This window comes from Urocitellus parryii, chromosome 7 (assembly GCF_045843805.1).
Source record: "Urocitellus parryii isolate mUroPar1 chromosome 7, mUroPar1.hap1, whole genome shotgun sequence".
Taxonomy (NCBI): Eukaryota; Metazoa; Chordata; class Mammalia; order Rodentia; family Sciuridae; genus Urocitellus; species Urocitellus parryii.
Window position 1 is genome coordinate 121,019,673 of NC_135537.1, and position 21,345 is coordinate 121,041,017.

Sequence of the window (21,345 nt, forward strand, 5' to 3'; positions counted from 1 at the left end):
AAACAAATGATACTTTTGGCTCACTCTTAACAAATATCATATGATTCTTTAAGACACGGGAATTGTGAAAAACAAAGAACTTACTGAATAAGTCTGCCACTGAAGGAAAAGTAGTAGCTATCTCAATTTCAACAAACTAGTTGTTATAATCAACTGTACAATTCACTACTCAACAAGTTGTGTAACCAAGGAATACCAATCTTCCCAAGTAAAAATGCTAATACAATAAATGATTTATTAATATAGCTCTCATTAAATATCAATACCAGATACAAAATTTGAACTGTTCTTTTACTGACGGCTTCAAGTAATTTTTATACCAGAGCACCAAAAAACTGACAAAAGAAGCTGAACTAAAATTATCTAAAAATACTGAGTCTCAGAAACATCCTTTCCATAAAGCAAAACATAGCTGTTTACCTATTTTGATGCGAATACCACTGACACTTGACTTTCTGCGATTGGCGTAAGACAACAAAATGTTCTGCGGTTTGAGATCCCTGTGGATTATTCCTTTGCTGTGCAGGATTCGCATGGCAGCTGCAATCTGATGTAGAAACACTCTGATAGTATCTTCACTGAGAGTTCCTTTAGCTGGTAGAAAAGGAGTCACATAAATATTTAAGCACACAAATCAAATACCATCTGTATATTCCATCAAGAGAATTGAGTTGTGAAGGAGGGCATGAAAGGAATAAAGAACTAGGATTCCTTTTTTACTTTAATAATTAAGTCTACCATGAAGGGATATAAGATTTCTCCAACATGGTAACCAAACTGATGTAAAGAGAGTTGATTTGCATTTGCATTTTTGTTTTCACTACGGTTTTTTATTTTTTCTTTTGCTTTTTCCTTCTTGTATTTACTTGCAGAAGGTATACAAACAGTTCTGAACACAAGAGGTGCTCAACAAATGCAAATCTCCTTTATAAACCTTCATGTTAGTCAAACACCTGGAATAATCGTTCTTATTTAGACTCAATCATCACATAAGCATGAATTAAAAACAGGGGAAATCTTTGTGTGGCATCTACCACCTCTTGTACCTGACAGGGATCTGAGCTCCTCATCTTTTTCCTCATATCTTCTCTGTTGCCCCAACACCCCTGACCCTCATAGGATCTTTCATAACTAAAGATACCTTTAACAAGGGGGCTGGGGCTGGGGCTCAGCGGTAGAGTGCTCGCCTAGCACGTGAGAGGCGCTGGGTTGGATCCTCAGCACCACATAAAAATAAATAAATAAAATAAAGATATTGTGTCCCACTACAGCTAAAAAAAAAATTTTTTAAAAAAGATACCTTTACAAGCAGATATTTTCAACAATGAGAAAGTGTGTACATTATTAGAAGTATTCATTAATCATTAACTCAGCAGCATTTAGGGTAGGTAATGGCTAATCACCTCTGTCCGGTAAGGCTGCCTTTGTTTAAATCCCAGCTCCACCCTCCCTGTGTGTCCTGGAAGATGATCAATTCTCTGCCTTTTCCACACAAAGCTGATAAGAGGCTGATCACATGAGATTGTTGTGAGGATTAAATAAGATAACACCCTTAGTAATGAAGACTTCAGAAGGCCTAACTCATAATACACACTCAAATGTAGTAAGTATGCAAAGAGAAACTTTTTACTGTAATGGACCTAAACATCACAAGTTCAATTACTTGACTCCACTTTAAATATCCTTAAACCTGTTTAAAACGTTTGTGAACACATTTCTGCCTATACAATTTGCAGAATATGTTCTACATAACTGTTCCACATATAATTTTAAAAGGTAAAAGTTAAAACCTGAAATAAGTGTAATATTAAGGTTTAAAAATCGTTTTTAAACGACATGTCAAGTGACAAATGGTTTTAAAAATCACTATAAGGTAACAGTAAGTGTTGGCAAGAAAGTGGAGGGAAAAGGCACACTCTTAAATTGCTGGTGGGACTGTAAATTGGTGCAACCAATCTGGAAAGCAGTATGGAGATTCCTTAGAAAACTTGGAATGGAACCATCATTTGACCCTGCTATCCCACTCCTCGTTTATACCCAAAGGACTTAAAAACAGCATAATACAGTGATACAGCCACATCAATGTTTATAGCAGCACAATTCACAATAGCTAAATTGTGGAACCAACCTTATGCCCTTCAATAGATGAATGAATAAAGAAACTGTGGTATGAATACACAAAGGAATATTATTCAGTCTTAAAAAGATAATAAAATCATGGAATTTGCAAGTAAATGGATGGAGCTGGAGAATATCATGCTAAGTGAGGTAAGCAAATCACAAAAAACCGAAGGCCGAATGTTTTCTCTGATAAGTAGATGCTGCTTTGTAATAGGGGTTGGGGGAAGCATGGGAGGAATGGAGGAACTTTGTATAGAGCAAAGAGAAGGGAAGGGAGGGTTTGTGGGTAGGAAAGGTGGTGCAATGAGATGGACATATTTTCCCTAGGTACATGTATAAAGACATGAATGGAGTGACTATACTTTGTGTACAACCAGAGAAATGAAAAACTGTGCTCCATATGTGTACTATGAATTGAAATGCATTCTGTTGTCATGTAAAATTAGATCAAATAAATAAATTTTAAAAAAACAAATTGGGGGGCTGGGGTTGTGGCTCAGAGACAGAGCGCTTGCCTACCATGCGTGAGGCACTGGGTTCAATCCTCAGCACCACATAAAAATAAGATATTGTGTCCACCTATATCTAAAAAATAAATATTAAAAAAATGGGGGCCAGGGTTGTGGCTCAGCGGTAGAGAGCTTGCTGATCATGCATAAGGCACTGGGTTTGATCCTGGCACCACATAAAAAAATAAACAAAATAAAGGCATTGTGCCCATCTACAACTAAAAAGTATTTTTAAAATGGCATTAATAAAAACAGATAAAACCAAAAAAACTCACTTTAAGGGCTAGGGATACAGCTCAGTTCGGAGAGCGCTTGCCTTGCATGCACAAGGCCCTGGATTCAATCCCCAGCATCACAAGAAAAAAAAAAAAAAAATCACTTTAATATCAGCAGGCATGGTTGCACACACCTATAATCTCAGCAACTAAGAAGGCTGAAGCAGAAGGATCACAAGTTCAAGGCCAGCTTCAGCAATTTAGTGAGACCTTACCTCAAAGTAAAATATCAAAAAAGATTGGGGATGTAGCTCAATGGTAAAAGTACCCCTGGCTCAATCCTCAGTACCAAAAATAAAATAAAACCACTTTAATGACAACTGACATTTATGTTCTTAATATCTTCAGATAAAACAAATCAACATGGTATAAATTTTATCAAATATTTTTCCTGTGAGGACTGTTCTTAACTTGTCCTCCGTCTTTTTATTCTCTGGGGCTCTTGTCCTGATGTTCAATATTAAAAAAACAACAAACAAAAATATATAAAAACGAAATCTATACTATTCTTGAAAAAGAACAGAGTTAAGAATTTGAGCCGGGGCTAGGGATGTGGCTCAAGCGGTAGCGCGCTCGCCTGTCATGTGTGCGGCCCGGGTTCGATCCTCAGCACCACATACCAACAAAGATGTTGTGTCCGCCGAGAACTAAAAAATAAATATTAAAAATTCTCTCTCTCTCTCTCTCTCTCTCTCCTCTCTCTCTCTCTCTCTCTCCTCTCTCTTTAAAAAAAAAAAAAAAAAAAAAGAATTTGAGCCAAGCACAGGAGCTCATGTCTATAAACTAGGAACTCAGGAGGCTAACAGGAGGATGCAAGTTCTGGGCCAGCCTCAGCAATTTAGCAAGGCCGTATGCAACTTAGTAAGACCCTGTTTCAAAATAAAAAATAAAAAAGGTTTGGTGTCAACATACCTTATATATAATCAGAGATATGATAAATTATTGTATAATGGTGTATTAAGAATTGTAATGATAATAAATAAAAAATCATTTTAAAAAAGAATCTAAGCAGATAGAGGCTACAGGTGCTATTGTTAATGCTTGAGAGGTAATTTTTTCTTTCATTATAGTTTTTAAGGTTATATTTAAAAAAAAAAAACAATAGAATTTGGCCATTAGCAGGAGAAGAGAACAAGATGAGGAGAAAAAAAAAAAGACAGTGAAAATGTTACTGGAGATTACAAAAGAGTGTAGAGAGTGTACAGGGGAGGGGCAAAGTAAAACAAGTGGAGGATCATGGAACTTTAAGCCAATCAAATACCCAGTTTAGGTATTAGGCAATAGTATAGGCTTATAAATGAAGACTTTCTTTTGAGTCATATTTCTAATAATCAAATATCTGTTTACTGATTTTATTTATTAAAAAAAATAAAAATTAAAAATAAAAAAGGGCTAGGGATGTGGCTCAGTGGTTAAGCGCCCATGGGTTCAACTCCCATTCCCAGTACCCCCCAAAAATGAATAATTTAGAGTACAGAGCTGGGGTGAAACTTAGCAGAGCACCTGCTTAGTATGTGTGAGGCCCTGGGTTCATCCTCAGCACTGCAAAAAAAAAAAAAAAAGAAAAAAAAAGAAAAAAAAATTTAGAACACATTCTTTCAGATCTACTTTCTTGTAAATGTCAACATACACATTACTTCATATTAGCTAGTGGGGCAAATCAATGATGTTTTACTTAAAATTATATTCCAACAAAATGGATATCACATCTTTTTCATTTTACTCATTTATAATTTCAGTTTGGGGCTTAGAATAATTTAGCTACTTTAAAATTACTGCAGGTGCTTAAAACTTATATCTATGTCCTGTGAAATAACATTGAACACACCTGAAATATATCTGATTCAGAGTCCAAATTCTAACACTTATCCCATGAGGAATAAAAACTACTACCAACTCGGGGCTGGGGTTATGGCTCAGCAGTAGAGTGCTCGCCTCGCAAGTGCAAGGCCTTGGGTTCGATCCTTAGCACTACATAAAAATTAATTAATTACAACTACAAAAAAAATAAATACTTAAAAAAAACAATGACTAACTTTAAGCTGTTTCAAACACAATTCTGGAAACTGAAATTCTCACTTCAAAAACAGCAAAGGCAGTGACAACGTCAAAACTATTTTGAATGAATTCTTGAGGAAATTAACATCAAAAGAGTAGGCTCAGCTATAGATGCCACACTTAGAATACTATAACTAATGTTAAAACACAGTTTACTAATTAATTTAGAAATTTTTTAAGCTTCCAATTGACAGAATTTATTTTCTATCTTTTGAAATTGTGAATTTTTATTTATCAGAGCAAATAAAAGGTTTGAATGATCATGTTATCATACAATGGCAGTCCACCTTCCAGACATTCCAGACCTTGCAAACCAGAGCTCTGTGATAGAAATGCCATGTGAACCATACATGTAACTTTAAATCTTCTAGTAGTTATATTTTTAAAAGTGGAAAGAAGCCAGGAGAGGTGGTACACACCTGTAATCCCAGCAACTGGGGAGGCTGGAGCAAGAGGATCACTAGCTCAAAGCCAGCCTCAGCAACTTAGTGTGACCCTGTCTCAAAATAAAAAAACAAGAGCTAGGGTTGTGGCTCGGTGGTAGAGTGCTCGCCCAGCACCTGTGAGGCACTGGGTTCGATCCTCAGCACCACATAAAAATAAATGAAATAAAAGTATTGTGTCCAACTACAACTAAAAATATATATATATTAAAAAAATAAAAGTATTGTGTCCAACTACAACTAAAAATAAATATTACCAAAAAAAATAAAATAAAGGTATTGTGTCCATCTACAACTAAAAAGTATTTTTTAAAAATAAAAAGGGGAGGACTGGGGATATAGCTCAGTTGGCATAGTGCTTGCCTCACATGCAGAAGACTGGGTTCAATTCCCAGCACAACCAAAAAAATAAATAAATAAAATAAATAGAAAGGGGGTGCCAGGGTGTGGCTCAATGGTACAGCACTTACTAGCCTAGCATACATGAGACACTGGGTTTGATCCCTGGTACCACATACAAAAGGAAAACAAATAAAAGAATTAAAATAGTAATAAATAAATGAATACAAAGGGCTAGAGATGTGGCTCGATGGTTAAGTGGCCCTGGGTTTAATCCCTGGTAGCAAAAAAAGGAAAGAAAGATGAAATTAACATATTTAACCCAATACATCCAAAATTTTATCATTTTAACTTGGAATGATATCCAAAAATTAATGAGATTTAATCGTTCTTTTGTTCTATTTAAGTGCTAAAAACTCAGTATGCATTTTACACTTATAGCACAAATGAATTTAGCCACAGTTCAAGACCCCATGTGGTCAGTGGCTACTGTGTCAGACAATGCAACTGCAGGCAATTCCTTAAAGACCATAACATTTTTTAAGTCTTTAGAAGTATTTTTAAGCTATAGGAGATCCCCTTATGGACTATGATAGTGAAGTTCTGGAAAGAGGTTAAAAAAACAAAAATTATACAGCAATTAAGTGATATAAATATTAGAACTAGAACTATGATTGCCTGGTTAATTCCAACATTCAAACTCCACTATTTGGTCCCCTGATTTAACAATACTACTCTAGAAATATCAAACACAAGAGTTCAACATCAAGTACATAACTGTCAAAATTAATTTAAATCTGCTTCACTGGATAACATGCTTGTATTGTTTATGAAGCAAACTCTAAGCTGATTAAGTACTGTAAGCTGATATAAGTACCACTTGGTCTGACCCTAGCACAAAGATGTCTGTACCAGGAACCCTTAGGATGTCAAGGAACACAAGATTCACAAACAGACAGCAAGACAGAGCAAGGTGCTTCCTAGCTTCAACTTCTTTCACTGACAGTGAATCAAAGTACTCATCTTACTGCATTCTATCTATTCAAAAAAGACATTTTGAAAACATCATTTTATAAATTGACAGATTTTTTTAATCTATCAAATTCAGGACAATAGTTACCTATAGATGAAAGATGGGAATGGAACTGCAGGAGGACTTACAAGAAGTTTCAACTATATTTATAATTCTTTTTTAATTTGGAGTATATACCAGTGTACTTTGTTATTCTTTACACAGATTGTGAATGTGGGCAATATTCTATATTTTAAAGGGTTGTTTTTTTGTTTTGTTTTGCTTGTTTGTTTGTTTGAGTCATTGTTAATTGCACTCCCTGGCTGTTAGGTAAAATAAAATCAAACATTTTTTTAATATATTTTTTTTAGTTGTAGAAAAACACAATATCTTTATTTTTATGTGGTGCTGGAGATCGTACTCAGAGTCTCATGCGTGCAAGGCAAGCGCTCTACCCCAGCCCAAATCAAATATTTTAAATAAATTGTTTCTCTTTTATAAATTGTCCATTTTGTGTGTGTATTCACTGGCCTTAATGCTTTTACCACCAATTGCTACAATCTGTTTATAGGTTGAACGTTTATTAACCTCTTACTTTCATTTTGCATATTTCCCTTGCAATTTTTAAGTGAAGAACAAATAGATATTAGCCTCCTATATAGCATCATTAAAATAAAATACTTTGGAGGTACACAATTTGATCTGAATGCTTCAAACCTTATATGTATGCATTTTGGGTACAAAATTTCAAACACCTTGTCACATTTAATCCATTATAATGCTATTGAATTTTGTTGGGTTTATTATAAGAAATGTTCCCATAAATAGATTCTTGGATACATTCTTCCCCTACAAATTTTTTATTTTATTTTTTAATTTTGGGTTGCTAGTGGCAACCTCTTCAAGTCTTTTTGTTCAATTGCAGAACAACGGATTGGATCCAAGGGTGCTGGCACTACCACTAAGCCACATCCCCAGCCATTTTTATTGTTTATTGAGACAGGGTCTCGTTAAGTTCATCAGGCTGGCCTCGAACTTGTGATCTTCCTGTTTCATCCTTCCAAGTTGCTAGGAATACAGGCATGTCACTGTGGCAAGCTGAAATTTTTTGTTTCTTGTTTTTTGTTTTGGTGCTGGCAATTAACCCCAGCCTTCATTCATGCTAGGCAAGCACTATACCACTGAGCTAAATCCCCAGCCCCTCCAATAAAGTCTTTTGAAGGAGAGAGATTCTATTTGGTTCCTTTCCTCCTGGGGAAAGGATCCCCTTTCTCACTGCCAACAGAGACAGCAAAAAAAGGTAACTATATGTAAATAAATATGAAAAAAACTCACAATAAACAACAACTGATCAGCAAAGTGACTATGAATTAAACAAATACACAAATATTTATTGATTGTTTCTACACAAGTGCAGGAAAAAGACAGCATATTTCAGAACCAACTCTGAGGATTAAACAGATTGCAATATTATCTTTATTGAACATTCTCACACACACAAAATTACCTTGCAAATAATCTGCCAGGTCTCCACCATTGCAATACTGATACACAAAAGAAAAAGTAATTAAAATTAAGATAGCAATTCAAGATAAACTCAATCTATTCTAAGTAAAATTTGCATATAAATGTCATCAAAAAACATAATCAAAATTTTAAATTTTTATATTCTTATAAAGTAGAATCTAAATCACCAAATCAATTTTATTAATTTAAAATTTATTTTTTTGAGGGGGGCATACTGGGGGTTAAACTCAGGGGCACTCGACCACTGAGCCATATCCCCAGCCCCATTTTGTATTTTATTTAGAGACAGGGTCTCACTGAGTTGCTTAGTGCCTCACTTTTGCCAAGGTTGGCTTTGAACCCATGATCCTCCTGCCTCAGCCTCCCAAGCCACTGGGATTATAGGCGTGCACCACCATGCCCAGCTAATTTAAAATTTCTAATAATAAACTAGTGTCAATTTAAAAGTACAAATTAATCAAAATGAATTTGAAATGAATTCAACAGAAACTTGTATAATACCTACCTCCATCACCAGAAAGACAGAGTTCGGCAATTCCTAAAAAGTAAACATATTAAATATCACACTTAAAAAAACTAAATGCCAAATTTTAAAATAATGATACTTTAAAAACACACTTGATCATTATTAAATTAATAAAGTGAACACACAAAATCTATCAGAAAGTGAAATGAAAAGTCCCAATACAATGATTTAAGCACCTCCTTATCAAAGTCAAAGCAAGGTTTGATAACGAGGACACAATTTATCAAGAAATTCAATTCTGTTTATGAAAAAAACTAAAGAGCAATTCATCTTTTGGTGATGACTAACCTAAAACAATATCTCAGACAAAAAGCATGGTAAATTTACTAATTATGAAAAGGGAAAGATTATTGGGTCCTTAGGGAAATAGTTGCACTTTGTAAAGTATGAGTTGGGGCTGGAGTTATAGCTCAGTCGGTAGAGCGCTCACCTCACATGTGTGAGGCATTGATTCAAGCCTCAGCACCACATAAAAATAAAATAAAGGTACTGTGTCCATCTACTATAAAAAAATTTTTTTTAAAGTATGAGATGGGCAGAAAAATGACTTATAATCCTTCCTAGTAACTCCAAACATATTTTTTTTAGTCTGATTTCTAGAAAACATGACTCAGGATGCACTGTTCTTTTCTCCTGGTTTTTATGTTTACTTGGGGCAATCACATAATCAGGCAAATTGTTGGCAAAAAAGGTTCATCAGATGTTACACCAAGATATGTTCCAAGGTTGTAAGGAACTAATTTGAGAAATTTTACAAAGTCCTTCAAATATATATATAGCTCCAGGTCTGTTTCTTGAGTAAATAATTCAAAGACTGATTAGCTGGCTCTTCAATGACAATTTTTATAACATTAACTAGATTTTAAATTGGGTCTCCCTTGGGTTTAAGCCTATGCTCAAATGTGATTCAAAATATAGTGCTTCCAGGTAGCACCTGGTTTCACCAAGATCCTAAAATCAAAAGATAAAGTATTCAGTGGGAAAAGGAAGAGGGCAGGGCAGAAGGGGGGCAGTTTAGAGCAGTAGTACTCATTGGTTCAAAGATCAACAGAAGAGGTCAAATTCCCATTTTGGTAGATATTCACAATTTAACAGGTATACCTAACTATTTAGTTTTCTCCATTAATTCACTATCTAATAAACAATTATCAACTATTATCTCACACTAGCCCACTAGTTAACTACAGAAATTAATGGAAGAATTTGAAAAGGTTTAAAGCAATTCTACAAAGGTAATTTTGTCTGCTGAACCTAATAATAAAAACTCTGGAAGCTGAGGTGTAGCTCAGTATTACTGGGTTTCATCCCCAGCACCTCCAAAAATAAAAAAGAAAAAAAAAAAGAAAAGCAACAAAAACTAGATGTCCATTTTTAGGCCCTCTTTATTTCACCTTTATAATAATTCAAATTTACAAAAGTCTCGGTTCATCCAAATCAGTAATATAAACTAGTGCTTCCTGACAGCTGGTATAGATAACATTCTTCCCTGCAACAAGGAGCAACACAAAAACTGCCATGCAGATACCACAGGTCCAAATGCTGCAATTCAAAAGACCTCAATGTAAAAGTATGTCTATAAAAAACTCAGGACTGGGACTGAGTTGTAGTTCAGTGGTAGAGCACTTGCCTAATATGTGTGAGGCACTAGGTTCAATTCTCAGTACCGCATATAAATAAATGAATAAAATAAAGGTTCATCAACATCTAAAAAAATTTTTTTAAAAAAACCTCAGGATGATTTGCTAAACATTTCTCAAGAAGACTAATAAATAATCAAAATACATTCTGCCCAATCAATGCTTTGATCCAAGAGTTATGCAGAAGTTCACAAGAATGGAGATGCCATTTTCTGTTAAGGAAGGAGGAGCCAGTTTCTACCATAGCAGAACCCCAGAATGAAAAGCCTACAAAACTAGCTTGACTTCCTAACAGCAGGGCTCCACTGACAAATCAGAAAGGAGGCGAGAACAGCCAGCACCCAAAAGCTGAGAAGATCAAATTTGTAAGAAATAAATGTTTCCTCACATCAGAAATGAAAACAAAATATATTTATAAGAGTTAAATCATCTTTACTGCAAACCAAATAGTTTTCCTCACAAAACCTGATCAAACCCAAACCAAATATCATGTAATCCCTAAAATAATGAAAAATCATTCAACATTGACAACTTTCAATAATATTTTCTTCTTCTCAAGTATAAAGTACAATATTATCTCAAATCAGTGTTGCTTACTCTTGTAACAGCACCATATCCAAATACTGCAGAGAAAAGAGAGCTAGGAATTCTTAAGAGAGGCTCAACAGCCATAAATAACTTCCGATCACTCAACAGAAGAGGTCAAATCCCCATTTTGGTAGGTATTCACAATTTAAGAAATATACCTAACTATTCAGTTTTCTCCACTTATTCACTATTTAATAAATAATAAATGAAATATCCTGATCTCTCATGCACACCTCCTTTTGCCCACCTTCAAAGCCGTGAAGATCTCATTCTTTTCTCTTGAATACCCCCTCCTTTTAGGCCCCCCTTTACAAAATAGTGCATTTTTAAAAATGAAGTACATAAGTAATATGGAACATCAGTCACTAAGAGACAGGAAAGAGTTAATAAAGAAAAAAGAAAATGTTCTTTTTCTTAACAGAATCAGTCAAGTCACTTATAGACAAATTGAAACAACTGGTATTGGGACACCAAAGAACTTCAAAGACAGGGACTTGTATAATCAGAAAGACTGAGAAGTGAATCAGAACGCCAAGAATTTGCCATGGCTACACACTTCACATAAATTCTCCTTTCCTGATACCTAGAAATCCTCATTCTCTGCTTCTCTCCAGCACCTCCAACCCACAAAATTAAAGTCATAGAACTTTCACTCCATCATTCCCCTACTCAAACTCCTTAATAACTAACAATTAAAACCTGTAAGAGTTAAAACCTAGTTACTGGGCTGGAGATATAGCTCAGTTGGTAGAGTGCTTGCCTTGCATACACAAAGCCCTGGGTTCAATCCCCAGCACCACCAAAAAAAAAAAAAAAAAAAAAAGCATAAAACCTAATTACTAAAAACCAAAAAGAGATATTATGAACAATTGTAAGCCAATGTGAAAAACAATTTGATGAAAAACACAAAATAATAAGAGAACATTTGAAAAAGCTCTTAGCTATTAAAGAAATTGAACTGTAATTTAAAACCTTTCTACAAAGAAATTCCCAAGATTCAATGTAATCTCAATAAAAATCCTAGGATGTTTTGGTTCTACAGAAACTGAAAAGTTGATTCTAAAATTTATGTGGAAATGGAAAATGTCAAAAGTAACCAAATGTAATCAGAAGAATAAAAACAAAAATTGAAAGACTTATCACTATGTTTCAAGGCTTAACTATAGTAAGAAAAAAACAATGGTAAAATCCTGAAGTTAGAGAGTTTAGAAATGAGCCCACACATAAGTGGCTACTCATTTATGACAAAGGAAACACTACCAGACAAAAGGAAAAGGGTATTTAGGTCAATAAATGGTTATAGGTCAAATGGCTACCCATTTGTAAATGTGACTAAATCCTGACCTCTATTTCATGCCAAACATAAAAATCACTTCCAGGTGGATGGCAGAGCTAAATGTGAAAGGCAAAACAATAAAGACTAGAAAAAAAATACAGAATATCTTCATGACTGTAGGGTAGATAAAGTCTTCTTAACTATGACACAAACAACTAAATACAAAAGGAAAATAAACAATAGCATGGACTACACTGAAATCAAGAATTTCTGTTCATTAAAATAAACCACTAATAGAGTAAAAAGGAAAGTTACAGTGTGGGATAAGTCACCTCAAATACATATGTCTGGTAAGACTCAAGTCCACAATAATATAAAGAAATACAGGGGCCAGAGTTGTGGCTCAGTGATAGAGTGCTGGCCTCACATGTGTGAAGCACTGGGTTCGATTCTCAGCACCGCATATAAATAAATAAATAAAGTCCCTAAACAACTAAAAATATATATTAAAATAATATACTTTAGGGTCTAAATTGCTCAGGCTGGACTCAAGCTTGCTATCTTAGACTCCCAAATCACTTAAATATTACAAGTATATGCCACCATGATTGGCTAATCTCCAACAAATTAATAACAAAAAGGCAACCCAGTGGAAAAACAGGCAAGATATTTCCATATTAATTTCCAAAAAAAAGATATTTATTTATTGGTACTGGTGATTGAACCTAGAGGTACTTTTCCATTGAGCTATATCCCCAAGCCCTTTTATATCTTTTATTTTAAGATAGGATCTCACTAAGTAGCTCAAGGCCTCACTAAATTGTTGAGGCTGGCCTTAAACTTGTGATCCTCCTGCCTCAGCCTCCCAAACTGCTGAAATTACAGGTGTCAGCCACCACACCCAGCATCAAAAAGATAATTATATGGCTAATAAACATACAAAATGTGCTCAAATCAGTAGTCAACAGGAAAATGCAAATGAAAATCATAATTAATGTCTAAAAAAGCCAAGTGTTGGCAAGGATGTGGAGCAACCAAACTGTCAAACATCTGTTAGTAGGAGTACAAAGCAATTCACTGGCAGTATCTACTAAAGTTGGGCCCCCACATGCCCTATGATCCAGAAATTATTCTCCTAGAGACTGTCCCTAGCTATACTTATTTCAGCACAGAAGAATGGTGAAGGGGAAACTGAAGGAGAAACCACAGCAACAAGCTGTTTTCACTGCTCCTATGTACTTCTTAAGGGGGCGCTGAGGTGGAGAGAAAGTAAAAATGCTATAAAATCAAGAAGGAGGTCAATTTGGAAAAATGTAAAGTCAGGACCAATTAAAAAGAAAAAAAAAACTGTTTAACTGGGGATGTACCTCAGTGGTAGAGTGCTTGCCTAGCAGGCTCAGGGCCCTGGTGTCATCCTCAACATGGGGGATGAAAAAATAATAATAATAAAGTTGCATGCTTCCAAAGAATGTTTAGTGTATGTATACTTGCATACATGCATTAACAAAGGAAAAAAAGGGCTGGGGTTGTGGCTCAGTGGCAGAGAGCTTGCCTTGCACATTGTGAGACACTGGGTTTGATCCTCAGCACCACATAAAAATAAATAAGCAAAATAAAAATATTGTGTCCGTGTATAACTAAACTAAAAAAACAAAGGAAAAAAGAAAGCCCAGGTCAATGATGTACAATTGTAATCCCAGCTTCTTGGGAGGCTGAAGCAGGAAGATTACAAATTCAAAACCAGCCTGGGCAACCTAGCAAAACCCCATCTCAAAAACATGGGTGTAGCTCAGTGTTAGACTGCTTGCCTTGCATGCAAAGGTCCTGGGTTCAAAAGAAAGAGAGGGGAGGAAAAAAGGGGGAAGGGGGCAGGGAGTAAGAGAGAAAAAAAAAGAAAAAAAAATCTTTATAAAAGCATATACAGGGGTTGTAGCTCAGCAGTAGAGCATTCACCTAGCACGTGCAAGGCGCTGGGTTTGATCCTCAGCTCCACACAAAAGTAAATAAATAAAATAAAGGTATTGTGTCTAACTACAACTAAAAAAAATATTTAAAAAAAAAAAAAGCATATATAGGGCTAGGGATGTGGCTCAAGCGGTAGCGCGCTCACCTGGCATGCGCGGGGCGCTGGGTTTGATCCTCAGCACCACATAAAAATAAAGATGTTGTGTCCACCAAAAACTAAAAAATAAATATTAAAAAAATTCTCTCTCTCTAAAAAAAAAAAAAAAAAAGCATATACATAAACTTTAGAGAGATCTCCAAAACTGATGGCCAGTAAAAATGATGTTCTTTCAAGTCGATAAAAGTACAAATTGGTCTGGCTGTGTTAATGGAACTTTGGCTTTTACTCTGACAGAAATGAGGAGCCAGTGCTAGAGGAGCAGTGTACCTTGATTTGCATTAGCAAAATCATTTTGATAAAAACATTGAGAAGAATACTCAGGATGGAAGCAAAGGAATAGAAACAGGTATCACCAGGCAGCATTTCAAAAAATGTTTTCACAATTTACATTTCTGTAACTGGCACAAGAGACCATCTCACACTATTCTGTTCTCAACTCTACCAGTGAGAACACTGCATTTTTAAAAAATATTTTTGGGTTTTTTTAGTTGTAGTTGAACACAATACTTTTATTTTATTTTTAAGTGGTGCTGAGGATCGAATCCCGAACCCCACACATGCTAGGCGAGTGCTCTACCACTGAGCCACAATCCCAGGCCCGACTGCACATTTTCATTTCACCAATTGGTTCGGTGAGAAATGACATCTCACTGTAACTTTGACTTACATTTCCCCCGAGTCCTTGTTTGTGAGTATAAATACGTATAGTTATTAGTCATTTTATTTTTCTTATGAGAACCAATAATTTACATCCTTTGCTTATTTTCTCTTTGGATTATCTTTATCAATTTGAGAGAATTTGTACACTTTAGATATCAGCCTATGGCTGTCATGTTATAAATATTTTCTCAAATTATTTTTTGATAAATTTTTTGTAGTTGTAGACGGACAGATGCTTTTGTTTATTTTTATATGGTGCTTAAGTATCGAACCCAGTGAACACATGCTAAGCAAGTACTCTGCCACTAATAGAGTAAAAAGCCCCAGCTCATTCTCAAACTATTATTTGCCAATTATGCTTTTTTACACTTTCCTGAAGTATAATTTATATACACTAACACAAACTTAAATTTAAGTGTAGAGTTCAGTGAATTATAACAAATGTGTGTATATATACTGTGACTATCCTTCCAATAAAAACATGTTATATTTCCATCTCTCCAGAAAGTTCCCTTGTCTCCCTTTAACATCTGTTCCAGCTACCAAGGGGCATTTCTGTTCTGATTTTCCTCATTTCAGACACATTTGCTTAGTTCTGTCTCTTCTTAACATGCTGAGATTCGTATATGTTATATAGCATGTACTATTTGTTCCTTTTTATGGCTGCATGGTATTTTTTGCCATATAAAAAGTCCCTACTAAGCTATGACCCCAGCCCCCTCCCAACCCCCCTTTTTTTGAAACAGGTTCTCACTAAGTTTCAAAGGCTGGCCTCAAATGTGCAATGCACAGTCGCCCATGCCTATAATCTCAACAGCTTGGGAAGCTGAGACAGGTGGACTGTGACTTCAAAGCCAGCCTCATCATCTTAGAGAGGCCCGGAGCAACTCAGCAAAACCCTGTCTCTAAATAAAATATAAAAAAAGGATTGGGATGTGGGTCAGTGGTTCAATCCCCAGTACCCCCCCCCCAAAAAAAAAAAATTCATTTGCAATCCTTCTGCTCTGATTGTCTTCTCTTGATTTAAAATGTCTTTCTAGGGGCTGGGGTTGTGGCTCAGTGGTAGAGTGCTTGCCTGGCATGCACAAAGCACTGGGTTCGATCCTCAGCATCACATAAATGTAAAATAAAGATATTGTGTCCACCTAAAATTAAAAAATAAACATTAAAAAAAATAAATGTCTTTCTAGGGCTAGGGATGTGGCTCAGTGGTAGAGCACTTGCCTAACATGCATGAGGCACTGGGTTCAATCCCCAGCACATTAAAAAAAAAAAACAAAAAACTAAATAAAGGTATTATGTCCATCTACAACTAAAAATATTTAAAAAATAAAATAAGGGGCTGAGGTTCTGGCTTAGAGGCAGAGCGGCTTCCCTAGCATGTTCAACTCTCAGCACCACATATAAATAAATAAAATAAAGGTCCATTGACAACAAAAAAATATTTTAAAAAATGTCTTTCTAACCCTTGGAGTATATATTGTCATCTAAATATCATTCTAAGTTTGTTATTATTTATGTTTCATAGTTAAGCCTTTGATTCTTTTGGAAAATGATGAAAATGCAGTTCCAACTTTATTTTTTCTCATCTATGAGTTTTGTCAGCAATCAAAAAAATAGGTAAGTACAGTATTCCTGACAATACTTGCCTCTTAAAAAAACAGACATGACTTCAATCTCCTCCTTTAACATGGTTTTTGCACTATCCTTAGAATAAAGAGCACATCTGGTCCCTGTAACCTCTCCAGCATCATTGAGCACTACTCTCTCTCTCATTCTGTGGTCTGGTCACACTGACCTTCTCCCTGGTCCTCAAACTTAGTGATCTTTCTTGCCAGTGGCCTTTATAAAAAGCTTCATTCTCCCATGCAAGTTCACTTGCTCTTCTACCACCAACCCCTGGCAAGTCTGTTTAAACATCTTTAGGGAACCTTTCCTAGATCCACTCTTCTGCCCCCATACTGTTTCCTCCAAGCCCCTCCCAGAGTTCCTTATAGCAGTTGGTACACTTAGAATTACCAACTATTTGCTTATTATCATCTTCCCCTTATATAGTTAAAGCTCCACAAAGACAAAAAACATTTCTGTTTTGTTCACTACTATACTCCTGTACATCTCATTAAATGGCTCAAGTAATATTAATCACAAAGAAATCAGTACGAAAATCATAACACAAGGGCTGGGACTCAATGGTAGCACACCTGCCTGGCATGTGTGAGGCACTGGGTTCAATTCTCAGCACATATAAATAAATAAAGGTCTATCAACAACTAAAAAATAAACATATTTTTAAAAAAACACAACAGAAGCATCATAAACCAGCAATGGAAAATTTAGAAGAGATACAACATGGTCCATATACTAAAAATTAATGAAATAAAAAGATAAAATATTTTCCTACTAAAAATTGCCCCAAAAAAAAGGTCACTATTGGTAAAAATAAATTGCTTTAACCTTTTAGAAAACAAAATGATATATCTTTGACCAAGCAATTTCAGGAACACCATAAAACTAATTAAAGATATGTACAACTTTCTCTGCAGCATTGTATCCAAAAGGAAAAGACAAACCAAAGGGCAATAATCGAGTTTTACGTAAATAAATTGCCATTTATTCCTTCAGTGTTATAATTATGAAAATTTAAGATACATTAAGCTTAATAAAAGTTGTATTCATGTATAAAATCATTAATAAATCTCTCATAATGAAAAGCATAAAAATATCGATGACAATGGATTAATATATTTAGAAAAATCTAAGAGAAATACACCAAATTGCTCTCTGGGAATTGTCATTTCTATCTGTCATTCTGAAATGTTTGATAATTGTAACTAGGAGCAAAAAATACTCTTGTAATCAGAGAGAGAAAATGTGTTTTAAGTGTCATCTGAACTGATATTTATGTCAAAAGTTCTCAATTTGGGGGCCAGGGATGTAGTTCAGTGGTAGATATGTGCTTAGCAGTTTTGGTACTAATTCAAACCCAACACCAAAAAAAGAAAAGTTCTCTCTTTTAAAAAACAGATGGGCTAGGAATGGTGGCACACACCTGTTATCTCAGTGACTCAGGAGGCTGAGGCAGGAGGATCAGAAGTTAAAGGTCAGCCTCAGCAATTTAGTGAAGCCCTAAGCAACTTAGCAATCCCTGTTTGAAAATATAAAATCAGAAAAGCTGGGGATATGACTTAGTGGTTAGGTACCCCTGTGTATGTATACACACACACACACACACACACACACACACACATATATAATTTCTAAATTTTTATATATAATTTATATATATTTGTTTATTTTATAAATATTTATTTATATTGATGTAGCTCAGTGGTACAGCAACAGCATGACTGAGGCCCTGGGTTCTAACACCAATATTTATAAATAAATTTTAAAAAGCATAAACATACACTTTAGACAGATCTCCAAAACTGATGGTCAGTAAAAATGATGTTCATTTCAAGTTGATAAAAGTACTAGTTTCTAAACTTACTGTACCCCTTGAAAAACAATCAGAATCAAGGAAGAAAATCTAAAATACTAGATTGAGACTGTTTACTTGATAGCTAAATGCTCAAAACAACATTTATTTCACTGATATTTCTTAAGTTTATTTTTTACACATTAGTTCCAATAGTATACAGTGTACAAAATAATAAAACATTTTAAAACAGTCACCTTGAAATTCAGAGTTTTTGAGTACATGTCTCAAAAACTAATGTTATCTCATTCTACAACCAAAAATGGTACTTAAAAATACTTCTCATTCTGATAGAAAAAAATCTAAGTATACTCCACTATGAAAGCAAAACAGACTCAGCAATATTGGGGTTTTCCATACCTCTCTAGAAAAGGGAAATTAAGAGTTAATATTATTTAACAATTTTTGTACTAGGCACTGGCTTGTACCACTTGGTGCCCTCTATCCATAGAATCTAAGACAAACTACCCAAACAGCTCTGAAGAGAATGGACATTTCAACTAGGGACTGTGAGATGAATTTTGTTTTGAATTTAAAGGGTTTTTTCCCCTTTTCTATATTGCTTTGAATTTCCTTAATGAAGGAATAAATTACACCTTTTTAAATAGGTAATAAAATATACCCACAGCACTCATATATTCTGTACAGGGGAATTTAAACTGCAAATGTGAAGCACAATAATACTCTATTTTTTTAAAATATACTTTTTTGAGAGAGAGAGAGAGAGAGAATTTTTTAATATTTACAAAATAGTTTTCGGCGGACACAACATCTTTGTTTGTATGTGATGCTGAGGATTGAACCCAGGCTGCACGCTACCGCTTGAGCCACACCCCCAGCCCACAATAATACTCTATAATCAAAAACTTTAATTTAGCATTAGGTAACAAACATGCTGTATTTCTTTTATCTGATAGGTTTTATCTAAAACATTCTGAAATATAACTATGAAATATAACTGTGGATTAAAATTAAATTGTTGCTTTCAAAAAACATCAGAAAGGGGCTGGAGTTGTAACTCAGTGGCAGAGCGCTTGCCTAGCACATGTGAGGCACTAGGTTCGATCCTCGGCACCACATAATGAATAAATAAATGAAATTAAAAAAAAAACTTTAAACCTGCGCAGGTTATTAATCTGGTACTTCCAATTCTTAAACTTAAAGAAATAAACATATGGGGGCCAGGGTTGTGGTCTAGTGGTAGAGCGCTCGTCTAGCATGCGTGAGGCACTGGGTTCAATCCCGGGACCACATAAAAATAAACAAAGGTATTATGTCCATCTATAACTAATAAAAAAAGAAATAAACATATGTTCAGAAGGGATACACTATTTTTCTGTAATGGCAAAAACAAATATTAAGTGGATTTAGTTTCTTTTTAGCACAATATGACATCATCAAAATTAGTACACAGGGCTGGGGTTGTGGCTCAGGGGTAGAGTGCTCACCTAGCACATGCAAAGCCCTGGGTTCGATCCTCAGCATCACATAAAAATAAACAAATAAAATAAATGTATAAAAAAAATTAATACACAGGGTTGGGTTGTAGCTCAGTGGTAGAGAACTTGCCTCGTATGGTGAGGCATGGGGTTCGATCCTCAACACCACATAAAAGTATTATACCCATCTACGACTAAAAATACTTTTTTTAAAAAGTAGTGCATGTTTTGAAAGCATATCTAGAACAGTCCATTTCGTTTCACCCCACTAAAATTAAGCACACTGAGAGCAAGAACTTTATTTTTTTATTCCTAGCACTTAGTACAATGCTTGGCATATGGTAGCCACTCAAAAATTTGCAAAAATGAATGAATTTGAATAATGTAAATGAATACAGAAAAGTTTTTAACTAGAAGTAAAAATAACAGAATCACATATATATCCATTTGCTTTACTGGAATTCAACTGTAAAACCAAGCAAAACAAACGAAATGTAAATCATGCATACGGATCTGCCCTAGAGTGGAGAGAAAACCTGAATCTGCAGTTCTCTCCTTATGTCTGTCTTCATAGCTCTCACACAGTGGACACCACAGTAGCCACGTGTGATTTAAGTTATATAAAAGAAAAAAATTTAAACATAATATGGACCAACTAATTGAACTGGCATACTACCCAGAACACAGTACTTTTCTCCAAAGCTGGCCTCTTACAAGGACTTCCAAGAATAATTCTGACAACAGAAAAATTTCACCTTAGAAGATGACTAGAACACAGCTTTCCCACATACAAATACAATGCAATTCTATTTTATGCCATGTTGACAACTATAGCTGTACCTGAGAAACATGCACAGTGTTCTTGTTTTTATTCATTTTATTCTTTAATATTTCTTTTATGATTTACAAATGTTGTTTTCATAACTTAGCAAGACCCTGTCTTAAAATAAAAAATAAGAAAGTATTGGGGATGTGGTTCACTGGTTTAGCACCCCTGATTTCAATCCCTGGTACCAAAAAAAAAAGAAAAGTAAAACATTCTATTAAGTTTTTACATAGCCCACAAAAGTCCTTTTCACATTTATCATGGAAATGCTATATCTGATGTCAGTACTCCTGTACTTGACCTAAAACAAAACTACCCCTATGGTATATTTTTAATTGTTAATAAATTTACTCACACAACACTTTTTAGCCTACTGCTATATGCTACCTTAACAATTTAACTAATAAACATGCCATTCATACTGTATCTTTTCAAAAAGAACTGACAATTTTTAATTAAAATTTACTTAAATATATATGAAATAGAAAAAACAATGATCCAAAATA

General features: G+C 34.8%; 1 protein-coding gene across 2 annotated transcripts in view; it reads right to left on the reverse strand.

Moving 5' to 3' along the window:
- The window catches only part of Ulk2 (unc-51 like autophagy activating kinase 2), a 104,886-nt gene that overhangs the window by 80,487 nt on the left and 3,054 nt on the right, over window positions 1-21,345 (reverse strand). Inside the window, exons 4-6 of one of the 2 annotated variants that reach the window (XM_026411357.2) lie at window positions 8,790-8,822; window positions 8,265-8,301; window positions 421-594 (exon numbers count right to left, since the gene is read on the reverse strand). In XM_026411357.2, the coding sequence (XP_026267142.2) occupies window positions 421-594; window positions 8,265-8,301; window positions 8,790-8,822 (244 nt within the window). Of the gene's footprint in view, window positions 1-420; window positions 595-8,264; window positions 8,302-8,789; window positions 8,823-21,345 lie in introns of those variants that run through there. The other variant, XM_077800673.1, reaches the window with a different exon arrangement.